We start from the raw sequence: 24,322 nt of genomic DNA, 5'->3' as shown, positions 1-24,322 counted from the left end.
AAGAATATAATTGTAACATTTACCGTGTGATATAGGAGTCAAAGAAGACATAGCATTAGAACAATATGGTACACTGGGAACTTGCGTACGTATGTTTGTAATACACGACAGTGGTGTAATGTTTTCCTTGTTTGACAGCATCATACGTCGTCCTGATGTTGAAGAATGATGCAAAACATTTGTCCTCATATTTTTACTTGAAATTGGCCCCGATGATAAAGGTACGTTTCTCGAAGATTTAGAATTATTTCCTATTCATGAAAAAAACATGATAACACAAAATAATTATTTAGAAACTTATTTGTTGACATTTTTTTGGTATAAAAATAAAAAAAATTATAAAAATGAAAAAGTAGTAAGTGTTTGTTATTGGGTATGATTACCTGGTGTTATGTTATCTATATTTGCAAAGGGTGTACGGTTGGGTGTTGTATACTTATCTTGTAGTACATTTCCTTCCTTCCTCATTGTAGAAGGTGTAAAATTTGAAGATGTTACGTTAACCAAGGAATCTAAATGATTACCTAATACGATATAAAAATAGTTAGTATACAAAGTACTATAACATAATTGCAGCTGACAAAGTATATCCATAATGTTAATTCAATAACATTAACTACATTTTAAAAGTTAACTTACGTGTCAGTATAAGAGTTGATGATTGGGTAGTAAATGTTGGTATTGAAAAATTGGGAGTTAAATTCTCTTTGTTGTTCAAAATAAAACGTGTTGATGATGAAGAGGTTGAGCATCCACTTTTAGAAATCAAATTTCTACTAATCCTTGATCTCTTATGTCACACCCCCAAAATCCACCTGCGGATAACACCCGCTTCGAGGGCGTGACTGACCAGGATCCAGCCACCAATTATACTGACTAATTAAGTTGATAATAAAAAGTAATACTTACTAACCATAAGATTAGCAAATATCAAGTTCAGAGTTTAAGGTTTCAAGTTCAAACAGTAATAAGTAGCGGAAGCATAAATAACAGTTTTAAACAACGTTCATAAGGTAAGTCATGATAAATGCCCAACACACGGGCAGACGACCACTACACATCCCAAGTAGCTGCTCCAGTCACTGGCCACCTGCAAAGCATGCAGTAAGGGAGTCAACAATAATGCTGAGTGAGTTCACTAGTTGTCCAGTTTTAATTACCAAAAACTCGTTTCACCAGTTAATTTATCCGTTTATACATGCCATGGGGAGCTACCCCAAAAGTTAGCGACTAAACTGTTTTTCCAATACCGAACACTAGGTAACCGTTTGCGTTTCCGCAGGATGCCCCGATGTCAATGTTCTATCATCATTGACTGATGCCTGAGTACATTAGTTCACGACCGATCCCATACCATGGCACGGTGTGAGGCTGGTAAAACCTAAATAGCGCTATCAACTAATAACCCGTTCGCCTGGCCCCGGCGACTAATCGGTATTATGTAGTAGGGACTTGAGTGATAGAGTTGCGTTTAGTGCCGTTGGTTGCATTCCGTATAAACAGTAATTAACTAAAAGGTTTCCCAATGACAAGGGAAGGAAAAGTAAGTTTGTTCCCAATAACTAGGGAAGGAATGTAAATGGTATCCCCTTTACAAGGGGATAGGGTTGCTTTAGTCTCGTGTCCCAAACCACCGGGACGCATGCTTTTAAGTTGTGAACTCACCTTGGGTTGCTCGGTAGATATTTTTACCCGGTCAAGTATGTTGGTCACCACGTCCTAACATGGTTACCAAATATGGGTCAAGTCGGGTACTAGTAAACACATAGTGAACACGTATGGCAAATACATATAGCAAACACGTATAACATACGAACAAACAAACAGTCGGGTCATTGGGTCAGCCCTAACATATAACCAGCAGTGACAAACATGCAGTCCAGTCAACAGTAAGCCCAACAGTCAAAAGCCCAATGACCCTAAAACAGTCCAGTCGAGACAAGAGTGACTCGCAACCGAGGTTGCGACTCGCAACTGAGGTCTCGGTCCGTCACGTTTTGATTACGAGTCGCAACCAGAGGTTACGACTCGCAACCAGCAGTTCCGACTCAGTAGCAGTGGTTACGACTCGCAACCGGATTCGATACGCGTTGATTATGACTCGCAACCGGGAGGTCTCGACAAATCCTGCTGTGGTCTCGAGTCGCAACCAAAGGTTCCGACTCGCAACCGTGATTACGTGCGCAGAAATCCTTCTAGAACCTGCAAACAGTACTGGCCAATAGAATTGCAATTTCATGAAATCAGATTGTACTATGCCACTAAAACATGTTTTCTTGTCTAACCCTTGTCTAAAATGGATCAAACACACATATTTTTGAATATACAAACCATCTTCAAACTGTTCATCATTTACACGAACAATAATCAAACAATATTCATCACCACAATCATCCTTTATAACCCAAAACCATGCACAAAACCATCTAACCAACCCTTATCAACAACCGAAAAACAAAACTATTTAACCAACGAAATATAACAAGCCGGATAACGCACAATTCATGAACATTCAACCTTAAATCATGCATAAATCCTTTAATTAAATCCTTACAACTAGCAACGATTTAAATCAAACTCCCATATCTAACCGGATAATCACAGCAAACAACACATACATGATTATGATCTTTAGGTCCTAAATGCATCAATCGGATAACATAACAAGAGGCTACAAGCATCATTTAGTAACAAGCAAAGCAAAACAACTTGTAGAAATATTCATGCTAACCGGTTGGAAGTAGTGGTCCAAGAATTCGATACGCGTTGATTACGACTCGCAACCGGATTCGATACGCGTTGATTACGACTCGCAACCGGGAGGTCTCGACAAATCCTGCTGTGGTCTCGAGTCGCAACCAAAGGTTCCGACTCGCAACCGTGATTACGTGCGCAGAAATCCTTCTAGAACCTGCAAACAGTACTGGCCAATAGAATTGCAATTTCATGAAATCAGATTGTACTATGCCACTAAAACATGTTTTCTTGTCTAACCCTTGTCTAAAATGGATCAAACACACATATTTTTGAATATACAAACCATCTTCAAACTGTTCATCATTTACACGAACAATAATCAAACAATATTCATCACCACAATCATCCTTTATAACCCAAAACCATGCACAAAACCATCTAACCAACCCTTATCAACAACCGAAAAACAAAACTATTTAACCAACGAAATATAACAAGCCGGATAACGCACAATTCATGAACATTCAACCTTAAATCATGCATAAATCCTTTAATTAAATCCTTACAACTAGCAACGATTTAAATCAAACTCCCATATCTAACCGGATAATCATAGCAAACAACACATACATGATTATGATCTTTAGGTCCTAAATGCATCAATCGGATAACATAACAAGAGGCTACAAGCATCATTTAGTAACAAGCAAAGCAAAACAACTTGTAGAAATATTCATGCTAACCGGTTGGAAGTAGTGGTCCAAGAATTCGATAAACTAAGCTCCGAAAGATGACCTTGAGCTTGAATCCGCGAGCCTTGATGCTATGGTTGGACCCGAGAGAGATGAGATGGTGAGGAAGTGATCTTGGTTGCTAGAATTCTTAGGGTTTTTAGTGAGAGAGATGAGAGGAGAGTATGAGAGTGTTGTGAGAGGAGTGTTGTAAAAATGGTTAAGGGATGGGAGGGTTGGTTTATATAGTGTCACAAGTGGGTTAGGGTGTGTGTGTGTGTGTCGGTTATAAGAAGGTGGGCTAAGGAGTGTTGCAAGGTCCAAACCGGCCCAATTCACTGCTCACTCGAGACTAAGCGGTCTCGAGTCGGGTCTCGAGTGTATTCAAGGTTCCGGCTCATCTCACTTATATACATACACGCCTACATATATATATATATATATATATATACGTACACATAACACGATATAACAGATAATTCATCGTTTTCATTTAATAAAATACGTACACGAAACGTTACATCGAAAGGTTATCCGGGAAAATCCGAAGTGTCACATTATCCCCAAGTTTTAAGAACTTTCGTCCCGAAAGTTAAGGCAGCCACTATCAAGCTAGCGTAAGTGAAAGCGTTTCCACGGGGTGTCACATCATCCCCCCGTTAGTTTGGAATTTCGTCCCGAAATTCGGTTGTAGCTTCAGTGCTGGGGTTTTCGTTAGGGAACAACTGGGGATACTTGTGCTTCATCTGGTCTTCCCGCTCCCAGGTATACTCTGGGCCACGTCGCGAGTTCCAACGGACTCGTACGAGAGGTATCTGGCTACGTTTGAGGGTTTTGATCACTCGATCCGTGATCTCGATTGGTTCCTCAGTAAAGTGTAGCTGTTCATCAATAGTTAGTTCCTTGAAAGGAATCACAAGCGTTTCATCCGACAAACACTTCTTCAGGTTAGATACGTGGAAAACGTTGTGTACCGCACTCAGTTCTTCAGGCAGGTTCAATCTATAAGCAACCTTACCGATCTTCTCGGTAATTTCAAATGGTCCGATATAACGCGGATTAAGCTTGCCCCGTTTACCAAAGCGAACCACACCCTTCCAGGGTGAGACTTTAAGTAGAACCCGGTCACCGACCTGGAATTCCAATGGTTTCCTACGCTTATCAGCGTAGCTCTTCTGACGGTCACGAGCTGCCGCCATGCGTTGTCTGATCTGGGCAATCTTTTCCGTTGTATCTACCACCATCTCTGGGCCCGTGATTTGACTATCACCGATTTCCGCCCAGCAAAGAGGTGACCGGCATTTACGACCGTACAATGCCTCAAAAAGTGCTGCCTGAATACTAGTGTGGTAACTGTTGTTGTAGGAGAACTCTACTAGCGGTAGATGCTTCTCCCAGTTCTTGCCAAAATCGATCACACACGCTCTAAGCATGTCTTCTAGAGTTTGGATGGTGCGTTTGGACTGTCCATCCGTTTGCGGGTGATATGCGGTGCTCATGTCCAAGCGTGAGCCAAAGGATTTGTGCATAGCTTGCCACAATTCCGAAGTAAAACGAGCGTCGCGGTCGGAAATAATTGAGGTTGGCACTCCGTGCCTCGAAACTACTTCCTTTAAGTAAATCTCCGCCAAGGTAGAAAACTTGTCTGTTTCCTTAATAGCCAGAAAGTGCGCGGACTTAGTCAATCGATCCAATATTACCCAAATAGTATCATTTCCGCGTTGAGACCTAGGTAACCCTGTAACAAAATCCATGGAAATTTGCTCCCATTTCCATTTCGGGATTTCTGGTTGTTGGAGTAGACCCGCTGGCTTCTGGTATTCTATCTTGACTCTTGCGCAAGTCAACCATTTGCTGACGTATGTTGCTATGTGGGCCTTCATACCAGGCCACCAATATGTAGTCTTCAAGTCGTGGTACATCTTGTCCGAACCAGGATGTACTGAGTAGCGGGACTTGTGGGCTTCGTCCATCATGAGTTCACGTAAACCTCCAAAGAGTGGAACCCAGATGCGCCCTGTTACATAGTAAGCGCCATCTTCTTTCTGTTCTAGTTGCTGTCTCGACCCTCGCAGAGACTCAGCCTTGATGTTTTCCAGCTTCAATGCTTCGACTTGAGCATTTCGGATCTGGGTAGGGAGGTTAGACTGGATGGTAAGTTGCAATGCTCGCACGCGCTTTGGTATAGTGTCCTTTCGGCTGAGGGCGTCTGCCACGACATTGGCCTTGCCCGGATGGTACTTGATGGCGCATTCGTAGTCATTCAAGAGTTCGACCCATCGACGTTGTCGCATGTTCAATTCCTTTTGCCTAAAGATATGCTCGAGACTCCTGTGATCGGTGTAAATAGTGCACTTGGTACCGTACAGGTAATGTCTCCATATCTTAAGAGCAAAAACCACTGCTCCCAGTTCCAAGTCGTGCGTAGTGTAGTTTCTTTCATGCGTCTTGAGTTGTCGTGAGGCGTAGGCAATAACTTTCTCGCGTTGCATTAACACGCAACCGAGCCCATGGATAGACGCATCGCAGTAAACTACGAAGTCGTCAGTGCCTTCAGGCAACGAGAGAATAGGGGCGCTATAGAGGTTATCCTTAAGCCTCTGAAAAGCAGATTCCTGTGCTTCATTCCACTTGTAGGCGATGCCTTTCTGAGTAAGAGTCGTGAGGGGTTGGGCAATCTTTGAGAATCCCTGAATGAATCTGCGGTAGTAACCTGCCAATCCCAAGAATTGGCGAACTTCAGTGGGAGTCTTAGGTGTAGGCCAGTTCTTTATCGATTCGATCTTGGCTGGGTCAACATGAATTCCGTTCTTATTAACTACATGGCCGAGGAAATGGACTTCTCGAAGCCAGAAGTCACATTTAGAGAATTTGGCGTACAGCTGCTCGTTGCGAAGGAGTTCCAGAATAAGGCGTAGGTGTTGTTCATGCTCCTTTTGACTTTTCGAATAAATCAGGATGTCGTCGATAAACACAATCACGAATTTATCGAGGTAAGGCTTACATACGCGGTTCATAAGATCCATGAACACTGCCGGTGCGTTGGTCATTCCAAAAGGCATAACGAGGAACTCGTAATGACCATAACGAGTCCTGAATGCAGTCTTAGAGATGTCTTCATTACGAACTCTCAGCTGATGATAGCCTGATCGCAGGTCAATCTTAGAATAGTAGCTCGATCCTTGCAGCTGATCGAACAGATCGTCGATGCGCGGGAGAGGGTAACGATTCTTGATGGTAACCTTGTTCAGCTCACGATAGTCGATGCACATTCGGAATGTGCCATCCTTCTTCTTGACAAAGAGTACTGGGGCTCCCCAGGGTGATAAACTAGGACGGATAAATCCTTTATCCAATAGTTCCTGTAGTTGCGTAGAGAGTTCCTTCAGTTCTGCAGGGGCTAAACGGTACGGTGCACGAGCTATGGGTGCTGCTCCAGGAGCTAGCTCGATTTGAAATTCGACCTGACGGTGGGGAGGGAGTCCAGGTAATTCCTCAGGGAATACCTCGGGATAATCACGTACTACAGGAAAATCTTCAATCCTCTTTTCCTTTTCGTGGGTGTTGGTGACAAGTGCTAGAATAGCGGTGTGCCCTTTCTGTAAACACTTCTGGGCTTTTAAAAGCGAGATAATGCCTGTGACTTCTCCACCTTTGTTGCCTTTGACGATGAGGGGTTGACCAGAACGGCGAGGTATACGAACTGCCTTCTCTTGACAGAGGATCTCAGCGCGATGTTTGGATAACCAATCCATACCAATGACGACGTCGAAGCTTCCAAGTTTGACGGGGAAAAGATCGATACTAAACGTGTGGCCAGACAACTCTAGTGTGCAGTCGTGGATCATGTGCGTGGCCTCGATGTTCTTACCATTAGCTATCTCGACGATGTGCTTAGTACTTAGTAGTGCAGGCAGGTGTTTAAGTTTCTTACTAATGCGAAGGGATACATAACTGGCATCGGCACCGGAATCAAATAACACAGAAACATAACGATCATCAAGTAGGAACTTACCCGCCACGACGTTGGGGTCGTTCCTTGCTTCTCCAGCTCCAATCACGAAGGCTCTTCCCCTTGCATTCCCAACATTGTTGTTTTGCTCATTGTTCCCAGCTCCCTGATTGTTGTTGCGGTTCTGATTCAGTTCAGGGCAATCCTTTCGCATGTGCCCTGTTGCCCCGCAATTAAAACATGCTCGGTTGTTTCCCTGCTGCTGTTGCTGTTGAGGTTGTTGCTGATTCTGCCTTGCTGGGAACTGACTTCTGCAATCCTTGGCTTCGTGCCCCATCTTGTGGCACCGCTGACACTGGCCCTTGTTACATGCCCCATTGTGGTGCCTGTTACACTTGTTGCACTTAGGGTAGCTTCCCCGGTAGCCACCTTGTTGCTGAGTGCCTTTGTTGTTGTCAGTTTTCCTTTGCTGGGCTGGGGCCTGAGTAGAGTTAGCATCCTTGCCCTGATTTCCATCCCACTTTCGTTTACCATCACTAGAAGTTCCTTCCGCAGCAATGATCCTTTTGGGCAACCTGCCCTCTTCCACAGCCTGGTTAGTGAGTTTGTGGGCAAGACGGACCACAGGCTGTATGGCAGTGAGGTTAGCTGAGGTTACATGGCTCCTGATTTCCGGGACTAAACCCCTGATGTACAATTCGATCCTTCGGTACATGGGTCGGGACATGTTCGGACAAAGAGCAGCATAGTCGTTGGACAGCTTGGTGTAGGTCTCAATCTCTGACCCAACCATCTTGAGTTCATAGTACTCGTCCTCGAGTTTGTGGATGTCATCCATGTGACAGTACTCTTCCTTGATCATATCCTTGAAATCCTCCCACGCAGTAGCGTTAGCAGTCTCCAAACCAAGCATTTGAATTTGCGCCTTCCACCATGAAAGCGCGCTTCCCTCAAGAGTACCAGTAGCAAACTTCACCCAATTAGCAGGGGGACACTCGCAGACAGCGAAGACAGCTTCGACCTTCTCGATCCAGTGCAGGAGACCTATGGCACCCTCAGTTCCACTGAACGGAAGAGGCTTGCAATCCATGAAGGTCTTGAAGGTACAGACACGGGGTTGCACAGGCGCAGGCTGACCTGTTGTGAGGAGTGAAGCGAAATAGGTTTAGAGGCGAAAAGACGATGTGGCGGTAGGATCTAAACATCCTAAAACAACGAGCTTACCTATAGGGTGAGCTGCGAAAGTTGCAGCCACTGTGTTGAGCAGGTTAGTGAACTGAGCCTGTGTCATGTTGACGTTTCCTCGTCCGCGTCCACTCATTGTCTTCATAACCAGAAAACATAGTATGAGTGTGGTGTCGTAACATAGCGAGAATGAGATAGAAGAGAGAAGGTGTATCTATCTAATCAGGCAAACTAGCATGTGTAGTAACGCAGAAGCGTAAGACAAACAAGCAAGCAAATATGGGTCCGAGCTATGAGGTCAGATAAGTCGAGCCTTGCACTTGGAGTGTAGTGTCGTCACGAGTCACGGGTTATAGTCTGGTTTTTCTCAAAAATATTTTTCCCCTTTTTAAAACCAAGTTCACTATAACCAATGGCTCTGATACCAATCTGTCACACCCCCAAAATCCACCTGCGGATAACACCCGCTTCGAGGGCGTGACTGACCAGGATCCAGCCACCAATTATACTGACTAATTAAGTTGATAATAAAAAGTAATACTTACTAACCATAAGATTAGCAAATATCAAGTTCAGAGTTTAAGGTTTCAAGTTCAAACAGTAATAAGTAGCGGAAGCATAAATAACAGTTTTAAACAACGTTCATAAGGTAAGTCATGATAAATGCCCAACACACGGGCAGACGACCACTACACATCCCAAGTAGCTGCTCCAGTCACTGGCCACCTGCAAAGCATGCAGTAAGGGAGTCAACAATAATGCTGAGTGAGTTCACTAGTTGTCCAGTTTTAATTACCAAAAACTCGTTTCACCAGTTAATTTATCCGTTTATACATGCCATGGGGAGCTACCCCAAAAGTTAGCGACTAAACTGTTTTTCCAATACCGAACACTAGGTAACCGTTTGCGTTTCCGCAGGATGCCCCGATGTCAATGTTCTATCATCATTGACTGATGCCTGAGTACATTAGTTCACGACCGATCCCATACCATGGCACGGTGTGAGGCTGGTAAAACCTAAATAGCGCTATCAACTAATAACCCGTTCGCCTGGCCCCGACGACTAATCGGTATTATGTAGTAGGGACTTGAGTGATAGAGTTGCGTTTAGTGCCGTTGGTTGCATTCCGTATAAACAGTAATTAACTAAAAGGTTTCCCAATGACAAGGGAAGGAAAAGTAAGTTTGTTCCCAATAACTAGGGAAGGAATGTAAATGGTATCCCCTTTACAAGGGGATAGGGTTGCTTTAGTCTCGTGTCCCAAACCACCAGGACGCATGCTTTTAAGTTGTGAACTCACCTTGGGTTGCTCGGTAGATATTTTTACCCGGTCAAGTATGTTGGTCACCACGTCCTAACATGGTTACCAAATATGGGTCAAGTCGGGTACTAGTAAACACATAGTGAACACGTATGGCAAATACATATAGCAAACACGTATAACATACGAACAAACAAACAGTTGGGTCATTGGGTCAGCCCTAACATATAACCAGCAGTGACAAACATGCAGTCCAGTCAACAGTAAGCCCAACAGTCAAAAGCCCAATGACCCTAAAACAGTCCAGTCGAGACAAGAGTGACTCGCAACCGAGGTTGCGACTCGCAACTGAGGTCTCGGTCCGTCACGTTTTGATTACGAGTCGCAACCAGAGGTTACGACTCGCAACCAGCAGTTCCGACTCAGTAGTAGTGGTTACGACTCGCAACCGGATTCGATACGCGTTGATTACGACTCGCAACCGGGAGGTCTCGACAAATCCTGCTGTGGTCTCGAGTCGCAACCAAAGGTTCCGACTCGCAACCGTGATTACGTGCGCAGAAATCCTTCTAGAACCTGCAAACAGTACTGGCCAATAGAATTGCAATTTCATGAAATCAGATTGTACTATGCCACTAAAACATGTTTTCTTGTCTAACCCTTGTCTAAAATGGATCAAACACACATATTTTTGAATATACAAACCATCTTCAAACTGTTCATCATTTACACGAACAATAATCAAACAATATTCATCACCACAATCATCCTTTATAACCCAAAACCATGCACAAAACCATCTAACCAACCCTTATCAACAACCGAAAAACAAAACTATTTAACCAACGAAATATAACAAGCCGGATAACGCACAATTCATGAACATTCAACCTTAAATCATGCATAAATCCTTTAATTAAATCCTTACAACTAGCAACGATTTAAATCAAACTCCCATATCTAACCGGATAATCATAGCAAACAACACATACATGATTATGATCTTTAGGTCCTAAATGCATCAATCGGATAACATAACAAGAGGCTACAAGCATCATTTAGTAACAAGCAAAGCAAAACAACTTGTAGAAATATTCATGCTAACCGGTTGGAAGTAGTGGTCCAAGAATTCGATAAACTAAGCTCCGAAAGATGACCTTGAGCTTGAATCCGCGAGCCTTGATGCTATGGTTGGACCCGAGAGAGATGAGATGGTGAGGAAGTGATCTTGGTTGCTAGAATTCTTAGGGTTTTTAGTGAGAGAGATGAGAGGAGAGTATGAGAGTGTTGTGAGAGGAGTGTTGTAAAAATGGTTAAGGGATGGGAGGGTTGGTTTATATAGTGTCACAAGTGGGTTAGGGTGTGTGCGTGTGTGTCGGTTATAAGAAGGTGGGCTAAGGAGTGTTGCAAGGTCCAAACCGGCCCAATTCACTGCTCACTCGAGACTAAGCGGTCTCGAGTCGGGTCTCGAGTGTATTCAAGGTTCCGGCTCATCTCACTTATATACATACACGCCTACATATATATATATACGTACACATAACACGATATAACAGATAATTTGTCACACCCCCAAATTACCACGTAGGGAGTGTCCCTGTTAGGCGTGTGACCTACCAATAACGAGCCACCAATTACATTGAACCCATACAAGTTATAAATAAAATCTCCGTTATTAATAAAAACATCTTCAATAAGTTTAAACGAAAACCAATAAGTTCAGCGGAAGCAAATAGTAGACGAAGTTAAACTGTTTCAAATCCAAGGTATAATATCAAGAAATCAGTCACATAAATCCCTCCTGTCGACCCATGACCACTCCAGCTACTCCAGACAGCAAGTTCCCCAAATCCAAGATACCTAACGACCTGCGAGCATGCAACAAGTGTATCAGACAACGCTGGTGAGTCCATAGTTTTACAAAAACGTTGGTTACCAAGTGTTTAGTTAATCCATTGAATTTAATTCCGAAAGTAATGTTGAAACAATGTTGATAATACCCCGATACAAGACGGCTTCTGATTATTTTGCCCTTTCTCCAATGCTCCTATCAAAGCATTGGTCATGACTAGGTCATTAGTTCAACACCCGTTCTCCCAGATACGGGGTGAGGTTGCCAAACCTAAGTAGCGCTACTAACTAATACCATGTTACCTTCCAGGTAACCAAACAACACGGAGGGACTTTAAAGGTGATAGGAAGAGTATATTATCCAACATTCCCGTTTTTACCCAAAAGACTTGTCCCTCCCAGGAATACCCACTGACTGTCCCAACCACCGGGACGCATGCTCAAGAAAGATGAACTCACCTTGGTTTGCTCGGTATATTTATCTACGTATTCAAGTTGATCAATCAAATCCTAGCATGGTTATCAAAGCCAATCAGTTTTGTGATCATTTATGTCACATACGTAGGTCACATAATCACAAATTGCATTATGGAAATACACTTATCCACAGACATGTGATATCAGTTGTTTGTGCCGCAAAACCCCATTATTCAAATATGTTCACATAATAAATTCTCATGCCACCAATAAAGCCTTCACCACACATATCAGATTTCAATTAGTCACTTAGCATCACATAACAATCATTCACATAGTTGTATAATTCTATTAACCATTTGTGGCCCAATCCTACCAACAGTTAAAATGCAAGCTCACATGTTATGCTTAACCAACACCCTACTCGGCCCAAGACATTTAATCCAAACCCAACAACAGTTACAATTTCTTGGTTCATCAAAATTAAATAATTCACATAATGCTAGAAACTATCACATGCAACATTAATTGGATCACATGGGCCGCCATTATTTGTTCAAGGTTATCTACTTGTCAGACCACCTACCATCAAATATTGGACCCCTAAAAGCTACTGTCATATCCTAATCGGTTGTTTGACATTTGTGAATTTAGTGGACAACTCAAATTTCTTTCCATATTTTCGATCAATCATAGTTGGCAGTTTACTAAAATGTTAATCAACTATTCAATTCAAACAATAAAACAACCATTCCACTTTGATTTATGCTCATGTAAATCAAACCAAGTAACAACATCATACACTAGTTATGCGATGATTACGACAACCATATATTCAAGAATATCATGTTATCATTCCTATTTTGATCGCCAATTCACTGTATTAATATTCCAAGTAAAATCACATCGGATCCTTAACATGTATAATCACACAAATCACTAATCATATTAATCAGCCATCACATAACATGATCATCATATAAACTCACACCTGAATAAAATCAATAACTATGCACTAAGAGTAAACATGAATACTAACCAATAAAGCCTTCACGAGAGGGGTGGGGGGTCTCCTGCTGCACGCAAACTTGGGGAGGGGTAGGGTTTTCGGAATTATAAAAATACCTATACATATATGCGATACTAGTTGAGGGTGTTTGGGCTTCGAGTTTGGGCTTGTGACGAAAGTCCCTTGTTTTGTCGGGTTAGTGGTGATGACAAAACTCTACAAGTTTCGTTGAAATAGCAACCACTAAGGTCTGTGGTCCAATCATTATATTTCACTCATTTTATATACATGTGAAGTGTTCTATCGGCCCAAGAATTGCATGTGCTAACAATTGAACATTACATGTATGTCAGCCCACTAAAATCCCTTGGACGTTAACCCAATAAAGTTCATCGAGACTTATGCTTAATCTTAATCATCTCAAGACAACATCACATCAGGAGACATCATCAATTTCGATGGCAACATAGTCAACATCACTTGAGGTTTTTGAGGGGAACATAATCATCATCACGTGGCCAACATTTTCAACATTAATTTTTATTATATTAACTAGTTCTATTATATTAACCCCATTAATGATGACTTTGGTCAACCGTGTATTCCGCTTACTGAGATCAATCTTGCACTATGAGTGGCTAAATCTCTAGTGGACACTCTGGGTAAATGATTCTTGTGAGACACTTTTAATTCTAGTTGAAGTCAGTGAGGTGTATGGGAAAACCTTGGAATCTCGGGTTGTCACATTATCCCCAACTTGAAAGAAATTTCGTCTCGAAATTTAGCACGTAGTTACTGAGGAAGCTAGTTAGGTTGCGTAGTTTTCCTGGTTTTCCCAGGGTGTCACATCATCCCCAACTTGAAATGGAATTTCGTCCCGAAATTCGCTAGTGCTACCAGAATTAGATTGGTCAACAGGAAAGAGTTGAGGATACTTGAGTTTCATCTGATTTTCGCGCTCCCACATAAACTCCGGTCCACGTCTTGAGTTCCAACCAACACTCACGATTGGAATTCGACTAAGTTAACGAACCTTGACTTCCTGGTCCAACTACCAGTTGTCTTGTTTGTGGCCCAGCAATGCCATTCAAACTTACATGTGTGTGCATACAGTCCACTCTCACAACTGAATGAATATGTTCCATATAATGTCACCGGCTCATACAAAAATTAATATCTTGACACAATAATGGACATAATATGTGGACTTGGTATTTATCCACTAACCGGCCCAACTTTCAACCGCCCCTTTTGATTTCATTGACTCCATATTACTGTGTATTCATGCACATCAATTAATGATAAGCAACCAATTAGTCATCCCTATTAATTTGCCCAATCATATGCCTAATTTGCTATACTAAGTCTCAATCAGTCACTACATTCTATCAATCAGTTTGCAAGCATTACATATTATTAACTCAGGTTTCAAAGAGGTAATTCATCATGCCATACAAGCGATAACACAACCGTTCACGTACACTTCATCGCCAACTGAATCGGATCAAGTACCACCGTTTAATTAACAAAAGTTTATTCATAAACAAATAAGGTGAAAATATTTAGTACAACTCAATTAATAATCATGCCCATATGAACATCAGAACCTTATCACTATATCGAGATCATACGATTGCATAGCCGATTATATCTTAACATATTGCAACACTCGATCATGCCCATACACACTTAATCCTCACATCAACCCTCACTAAAAGAAAAACAGTTTAAACAACTCAGATCATATGAAAATATATTCATCCACTAATAGTTAATAATAATTCTAGCATGAAGTCACATTGCTACATCAACGATCATGTACATAATATCGTACCGAATTGCCGATCTTGCCGTTACCTCACTTTTATACTATTCAGAATTACCCACCCATCTCGATATACAAATCATCACGGATCATGGACTAACATCTCAAACGACTTTCCCCTATCGATTCTGTTTATTATCACAGCTTAGTTATGTATGTCCAGGTTTAATACAATTAAACAAACAATTCTTATGGTTATGCTTTTAGTCTAACACAACAGTACATGTTCACAAATCAATCAAGCATACATATTCTGTTTTGTCAAGACTAGTACGGCCCAACTAGGTATCGGCCCAAAGACTAACACGTCAAGCCTAAACAGTTTACTGATCCTACTTACATGTGTGTCTCCCCTTTCATTGCATCCAGGCCCAAATAACCTCAACACAATATTTACTTATCCAACATGTTATTTTAAGAAAAGGACAAGACTCAGCCCAAACAGGTTTGGCCCAACTCTGATATAAGGTGTGCGGCTGATCCAAGTTACATACCCACATGTGCAGCCTGAATTCCTTAGTTTCTCTTTTGTTTCATATATGGTCACAACCCAGTTCATGTTTATTCCCATTCTATATCAAATAATTATCATATTCATCGATAGGGACTACTAGTTTAATCACAACAACAATTACTTATCATGTTATTATTCTTACTACAATTATTGACTCATTAACACCAATCATCCTAATAAAATTGAATCAAATAACCCAATAATTATTATTGAAATCATCATAAACCATCGCCCAGAACCCATATTATTGTTCATGTTAACAAGTAAATACATACTAGTGTTCGATTCTCACATACTCAGTTTATAATCATGATTAATTCCTCAAAGCCATTAATATCGAGCAATACCAATTAATCAACAGTTGTCCATATCTTGATACAATTTATGAGCAATCCTAGGATCATGCTTTTGTCTATCCACATCAACACATATTCGCATATCACATAAAATCAAGACAATTAACCAATGTAATTCGAGTAGAGAAGAGAACATACTAACCAAGAAGGTGACCGGTTGAGATGCTAGTTCGAGAGGGGGAAATCTCCTGTTGTCGTACGCACGAAGAATATGGGAGCAGTAGGGTTTGTTTTAGTTTATCATTATATTTATCCTAATACAATACGTATTATACACTTGTTTGGGCGGTTAGCTTTATTAGCCTAAGTGGGCTCAAGCCCACCCACGTGGACTGCCATTTGTTAAGGTTTGGGCTACGAAACCTGGCCAAGGAGTAACCAAGTCCAAGTATTTAGTAACAAAGTCCTATTAATTAAACATCTACACAACCCAACTCTAAGGTTTGAATACGGGTGTTGGGTTGGGTTCCAAGTATGCGCATGTGTGTATAGGCCCAAATATACAGTCATGTTAACTAACTGAGTTACAACAACCGTGTTAGAAAGAAACAATTAACGAGAAGTTTGAATCACAAGATTAACGTTACAAGCCCTAAAAGTTCGGGTTGTCACATTGAAATCTACAAACTACCAAGTTTACACACAATAGGGCAGAACCCTTCCCACGCTCGTTAAGCCCCACTGGGATTTGCATGCACCTCGCGTTATTATTATGTGTGCACCCATAATAATAAGGCGATTTGCATGCTTATCTCAGTGCCTCTTAACTTGCGCTAAAAGGTTCCCCACATTCAAATAGCAAGCGAGGGGTTTTATGGGATCAAGAATCACAATAGTCGAAGGGTAGTGTCACACTAATAGATCACATAACAGGGGTTGGTAATGTAAGGGCTCATGCTGTGGTGCCAAGTGTGCATTCACGTGTAATGTTATACATAAGTGTACACTAAATATGCTATGCAATCGTAAATGAGAAACGAACCTTGCAGTCTGGAGCTGAGTGTCATGGTCGGTTTCGGTACTGTTCGGTTATAGTCTGGTTTTATGAAAACGTTTTAAAACCAAGTTCACTATAACCAATGGCTCTGATACCAAACTGTCACACCCCCAAATTACCACGTAGGGAGTGTCCCTGTTAGGCGTGTGACCTACCAATAACGAGCCACCAATTACATTGAACCCATACAAGTTATAAATAAAATCTCCGTTATTAATAAAAACATCTTCAATAAGTTTAAACGAAAACCAATAAGTTCAGCGGAAGCAAATAGTAGACGAAGTTAAACTGTTTCAAATCCAAGGTATAATATCAAGAAATCAGTCACATAAATCCCTCCTGTCGACCCATGACCACTCCAGCTACTCCAGACAGCAAGTTCCCCAAATCCAAGATACCTAACGACCTGCGAGCATGCAACAAGTGTATCAGACAACGCTGGTGAGTCCATAGTTTTACAAAAACGTTGGTTACCAAGTGTTTAGTTAATCCATTGAATTTAATTCCGAAAGTAATGTTGAAACAATGTTGATAATACCCCGATACAAGACGGCTTCTGATTATTTTGCCCTTTCTCCAATGCTCCTATCAAAGCATTGGTCATGACTAGGTCATTAGTTCAACACCCGTTCTCCCAGATACGGGGTGAGGTTGCCAAACCTAAGTAGCGCTACTAACTAATACCATGTTACCTTCCAGGTAACCAAACAACACGGAGGGACTTTAAAGGTGATAGGAAGAGTATATTATCCAACATTCCCGTTTTTACCCAAAAGACTTGTCCCTCCCAGGAATACCCACTGACTGTCCCAACCACCGGGACGCATGCTCAAGAAAGATGAACTCACCTTGGTTTGCTCGGTATATTTATCTACGTATTCAAGTTGATCAATCAAATCCTAGCATGGTTATCAAAGCCAATCAGTTTTGTGATCATTTATGTCACATACGTAGGTCACATAATCACAAATTGCATTATGGAAATACACTTATCCACAGACATGTGATATCAGTTGTTTGTGCCGCAAAACCCCATTATTCAAATATGTTCACATAATAAATTCTCATGCCACCAATAAAGCCTTCACCACACATATCAGATTTCAATTAGTCACTTAGCATCACATAACAATCATTCACATAGTTGTATAATTCTATTAACCATTTGTGGCCCAATCCTACCAACAGTTAAAATGCAAGCTCACATGTTATGCTTAACCAACACCCTACTCGGCCCAAGACATTTAATCCAAACCCAACAACAGTTACAATTTCTTGGTTCATCAAAATTAAATAATTCACATAATGCTAGAAACTATCACATGCAACATTAATTGGATCACATGGGCCGCCATTATTTGTTCAAGGTTATCTACTTGTCAGACCACCTACCATCAAATATTGGACCCCTAAAAGCTACTGTCATATCCTAATCGGTTGTTTGACATTTGTGAATTTAGTGGACAACTCAAATTTCTTTCCATATTTTCGATCAATCATAGTTGGCAGTTTACTAAAATGTTAATCAACTATTCAATTCAAACAATAAAACAACCATTCCACTTTGATTTATGCTCATGTAAATCAAACCAAGTAACAACATCATACACTAGTTATGCGATGATTACGACAACCATATATTCAAGAATATCATGTTATCATTCCTATTTTGATCGCCAATTCACTGTATTAATATTCCAAGTAAAATCACATCGGATCCTTAACATGTATAATCACACAAATCACTAATCATATTAATCAGCCATCACATAACATGATCATCATATAAACTCACACCTGAATAAAATCAATAACTATGCACTAAGAGTAAACATGAATACTAACCAATAAAGCCTTCACGAGAGGGGTGGGGGGTCTCCTGCTGCACGCAAACTTGGGGAGGGGTAGGGTTTTCGGAATTATAAAAATACCTATACATATATGCGATACTAGTTGAGGGTGTTTGGGCTTCGAGTTTGGGCTTGTGACGAAAGTCCCTTGTTTTGTCGGGTTAGTGGTGATGACAAAACTCTACAAGTTTCGTTGAAATAGCAACCACTAAGGTCTGTGGTCCAATCATTATATTTCACTCATTTTATATACATGTGAAGTGTTCTATCGGCCCAAGAATTGCATGTGCTAACAATTGAACATTACATGTATGTCAGCCCACTAAAATCCCTTGGACGTTAACCCAATAAAGTTCATCGAGACTTATGCTTAATCTTAATCATCTCAAGACAACATCACATCAGGAGACATCATCAATTTCGATGGCAACATAGTCAACATCACTTGAGGTTTTTGAGGGGAACATAATCATCATCACGTGGCCAACATTTTCAACATTAATTTTTATTATATTAACTAGTTCTATTATATTAACCCCATTAATGATGACTTTGGTCAACCGTGTATTCCGCTTACTGAGATCAATCTTGCACTATGAGTGGCTAAATCTCTAGTGGACACTCTGGGTAAATGATTCTTGTGAGACACTTTTAATTCTAGTTGAAGTCAGTGAGGTGTATGGGAAAACCTTGGAATCTCGGGTTGTCACATTATCCCCAACTTGAAAGAAATTTCGTCTCGAAATTTAGCACGTAGTTACTGAGGAAGCTAGTTAGGTTGCGTAGTTTTCCTGGTTTTCCCAGGGTGTCACATCATCCCCAACTTGAAATGGAATTTCGTCCCGAAATTCGCTAGTGCTACCAGAATTAGATTGGTCAACAGGAAAGAGTTGAGGATACTTGAGTTTCATCTGATTTTCGCGCTCCCACATAAACTCCGGTCCACGTCTTGAGTTCCAACCAACACTCACGATTGGAATTCGACTAAGTTAACGAACCTTGACTTCCTGGTCCAACTACCAGTTGTCTTGTTTGTGGCCCAGCAATGCCATTCAAACTTACATGTGTGTGCATACAGTCCACTCTCACAACTGAATGAATATGTTCCATATAATGTCACCGGCTCATACAAAAATTAATATCTTGACACAATAATGGACATAATATGTGGACTTGGTATTTATCCACTAACCGGCCCAACTTTCAACCGCCCCTTTTGATTTCATTGACTCCATATTACTGTGTATTCATGCACATCAATTAATGATAAGCAACCAATTAGTCATCCCTATTAATTTGCCCAATCATATGCCTAATTTGCTATACTAAGTCTCAATCAGTCACTACATTCTATCAATCAGTTTGCAAGCATTACATATTATTAACTCAGGTTTCAAAGAGGTAATTCATCATGCCATACAAGCGATAACACAACCGTTCACGTACACTTCATCGCCAACTGAATCGGATCAAGTACCACCGTTTAATTAACAAAAGTTTATTCATAAACAAATAAGGTGAAAATATTTAGTACAACTCAATTAATAATCATGCCCATATGAACATCAGAACCTTATCACTATATCGAGATCATACGATTGCATAGCCGATTATATCTTAACATATTGCAACACTCGATCATGCCCATACACACTTAATCCTCACATCAACCCTCACTAAAAGAAAAACAGTTTAAACAACTCAGATCATATGAAAATATATTCATCCACTAATAGTTAATAATAATTCTAGCATGAAGTCACATTGCTACATCAACGATCATGTACATAATATCGTACCGAATTGCCGATCTTGCCGTTACCTCACTTTTATACTATTCAGAATTACCCACCCATCTCGATATACAAATCATCACGGATCATGGACTAACATCTCAAACGACTTTCCCCTATCGATTCTGTTTATTATCACAGCTTAGTTATGTATGTCCAGGTTTAATACAATTAAACAAACAATTCTTATGGTTATGCTTTTAGTCTAACACAACAGTACATGTTCACAAATCAATCAAGCATACATATTCTGTTTTGTCAAGACTAGTACGGCCCAACTAGGTATCGGCCCAAAGACTAACACGTCAAGCCTAAACAGTTTACTGATCCTACTTACATGTGTGTCTCCCCTTTCATTGCATCCAGGCCCAAATAACCTCAACACAATATTTACTTATCCAACATGTTATTTTAAGAAAAGGACAAGACTCAGCCCAAACAGGTTTGGCCCAACTCTGATATAAGGTGTGCGGCTGATCCAAGTTACATACCCACATGTGCAGCCTGAATTCCTTAGTTTCTCTTTTGTTTCATATATGGTCACAACCCAGTTCATGTTTATTCCCATTCTATATCAAATAATTATCATATTCATCGATAGGGACTACTAGTTTAATCACAACAACAATTACTTATCATGTTATTATTCTTACTACAATTATTGACTCATTAACACCAATCATCCTAATAAAATTGAATCAAATAACCCAATAATTATTATTGAAATCATCATAAACCATCGCCCAGAACCCATATTATTGTTCATGTTAACAAGTAAATACATACTAGTGTTCGATTCTCACATACTCAGTTTATAATCATGATTAATTCCTCAAAGCCATTAATATCGAGCAATACCAATTAATCAACAGTTGTCCATATCTTGATACAATTTATGAGCAATCCTAGGATCATGCTTTTGTCTATCCACATCAACACATATTCGCATATCACATAAAATCAAGACAATTAACCAATGTAATTCGAGTAGAGAAGAGAACATACTAACCAAGAAGGTGACCGGTTGAGATGCTAGTTCGAGAGGGGGAAATCTCCTGTTGTCGTACGCACGAAGAATATGGGAGCAGTAGGGTTTGTTTTAGTTTATCATTATATTTATCCTAATACAATACGTATTATACACTTGTTTGGGCGGTTAGCTTTATTAGCCTAAGTGGGCTCAAGCCCACCCACGTGGACTGCCATTTGTTAAGGTTTGGGCTACGAAACCTGGCCAAGGAGTAACCAAGTCCAAGTATTTAGTAACAAAGTCCTATTAATTAAACATCTACACAACCCAACTCTAAGGTTTGAATACGGGTGTTGGGTTGGGTTCCAAGTATGCGCATGTGTGTATAGGCCCAAATATACAGTCATGTTAACTAACTGAGTTACAACAACCGTGTTAGAAAGAAACAATTAACGAGAAGTTTGAATCACAAGATTAACGTTACAAGCCCTAAAAGTTCGGGTTGTCACATTGAAATCTACAAACTACCAAGTTTACACACAATAGGGCAGAACCCTTCCCACGCTCGTTAAGCCCCACTGGGATTTGCATGCACCTCGCGTTATTATTATGTGTGCACCCATAATAATAAGGCGATTTGCATGCTTATCTCAGTGCCTCTTAACTTGCGCTAAAAGGTTCCCCACATTCAAATAGCAAGCGAGGGGTTTTATGGGATCAAGAATCACAATAGTCGAAGGGTAGTGTCACACTAATAGATCACATAACAGGGGTTGGTAATGTAAGGGCTCATGCTGTGGTGCCAAGTGTGCATTCACGTGTAATGTTATACATAAGTGTACACTAAATATGCTATGCAATCGTAAATGAGAAACGAACCTTGCAGTCTGGAGCTGAGTGTCATGGTCGGTTTCGGTACTGTTCGGTTATAGTCTGGTTTTATGAAAACGTTTTAAAACCAAGTTCACTATAACCAATGGCTCTGATACCAAACTGTCACACCCCCAAATTACCACGTAGGGAGTGTCCCTGTTAGGCGTGTGACCTACCAATAACGAGCCACCAATTACATTGAACCCATACAAGTTATAAATAAAATCTCCGTTATTAATAAAAACATCTTCAATAAGTTTAAACGAAAACCAATAAGTTCAGCGGAAGCAAATAGTAGACGAAGTTAAACTGTTTCAAATCCAAGGTATAATATCAAGAAATCAGTCACATAAATCCCTCCTGTCGACCCATGACCACTCCAGCTACTCCAGACAGCAAGTTCCCCAAATCCAAGATACCTAACGACCTGCGAGCATGCAACAAGTGTATCAGACAACGCTGGTGAGTCCATAGTTTTACAAAAACGTTGGTTACCAAGTGTTTAGTTAATCCATTGAATTTAATTCCGAAAGTAATGTTGAAACAATGTTGATAATACCCCGATACAAGACGGCTTCTGATTATTTTGCCCTTTCTCCAATGCTCCTATCAAAGCATTGGTCATGACTAGGTCATTAGTTCAACACCCGTTCTCCCAGATACGGGGTGAGGTTGCCAAACCTAAGTAGCGCTACTAACTAATACCATGTTACCTTCCAGGTAACCAAACAACACGGAGGGACTTTAAAGGTGATAGGAAGAGTATATTATCCAACATTCCCGTTTTTACCCAAAAGACTTGTCCCTCCCAGGAATACCCACTGACTGTCCCAACCACCGGGACGCATGCTCAAGAAAGATGAACTCACCTTGGTTTGCTCGGTATATTTATCTACGTATTCAAGTTGATCAATCAAATCCTAGCATGGTTATCAAAGCCAATCAGTTTTGTGATCATTTATGTCACATACGTAGGTCACATAATCACAAATTGCATTATGGAAATACACTTATCCACAGACATGTGATATCAGTTGTTTGTGCCGCAAAACCCCATTATTCAAATATGTTCACATAATAAATTCTCATGCCACCAATAAAGCCTTCACCACACATATCAGATTTCAATTAGTCACTTAGCATCACATAACAATCATTCACATAGTTGTATAATTCTATTAACCATTTGTGGCCCAATCCTACCAACAGTTAAAATGCAAGCTCACATGTTATGCTTAACCAACACCCTACTCGGCCCAAGACATTTAATCCAAACCCAACAACAGTTACAATTTCTTGGTTCATCAAAATTAAATAATTCACATAATGCTAGAAACTATCACATGCAACATTAATTGGATCACATGGGCCGCCATTATTTGTTCAAGGTTATCTACTTGTCAGACCACCTACCATCAAATATTGGACCCCTAAAAGCTACTGTCATATCCTAATCGGTTGTTTGACATTTGTGAATTTAGTGGACAACTCAAATTTCTTTCCATATTTTCGATCAATCATAGTTGGCAGTTTACTAAAATGTTAATCAACTATTCAATTCAAACAATAAAACAACCATTCCACTTTGATTTATGCTCATGTAAATCAAACCAAGTAACAACATCATACACTAGTTATGCGATGATTACGACAACCATATATTCAAGAATATCATGTTATCATTCCTATTTTGATCGCCAATTCACTGTATTAATATTCCAAGTAAAATCACATCGGATCCTTAACATGTATAATCACACAAATCACTAATCATATTAATCAGCCATCACATAACATGATCATCATATAAACTCACACCTGAATAAAATCAATAACTATGCACTAAGAGTAAACATGAATACTAACCAATAAAGCCTTCACGAGAGGGGTGGGGGGTCTCCTGCTGCACGCAAACTTGGGGAGGGGTAGGGTTTTCGGAATTATAAAAATACCTATACATATATGCGATACTAGTTGAGGGTGTTTGGGCTTCGAGTTTGGGCTTGTGACGAAAGTCCCTTGTTTTGTCGGGTTAGTGGT

General features: G+C 40.5%; 1 protein-coding gene across 1 annotated transcript in view; it reads right to left on the bottom strand.

Annotated features, from left to right (window-relative positions):
* The window catches only part of LOC110901111, a 51,615-nt gene that overhangs the window by 4,980 nt on the left and 22,313 nt on the right, over positions 1–24,322 (bottom strand). Inside the window, exons 12-13 of the mRNA XM_035982244.1 lie at positions 384–524; positions 24–251 (exon numbers count right to left, since the gene is read on the bottom strand). Of these exons, the coding sequence (XP_035838137.1) occupies positions 24–251; positions 384–524 (369 nt within the window). The remainder of the gene's footprint in view (positions 1–23; positions 252–383; positions 525–24,322) is intronic.

This window comes from Helianthus annuus, chromosome 13 (genome assembly GCF_002127325.2).
Source record: "Helianthus annuus cultivar XRQ/B chromosome 13, HanXRQr2.0-SUNRISE, whole genome shotgun sequence".
NCBI classification, from domain to species: Eukaryota; Viridiplantae; Streptophyta; class Magnoliopsida; order Asterales; family Asteraceae; genus Helianthus; species Helianthus annuus.
The sequence above is the reverse complement of the archived record's forward strand: the minus strand, read 5'-3'. Positions and strand labels throughout refer to the sequence as shown.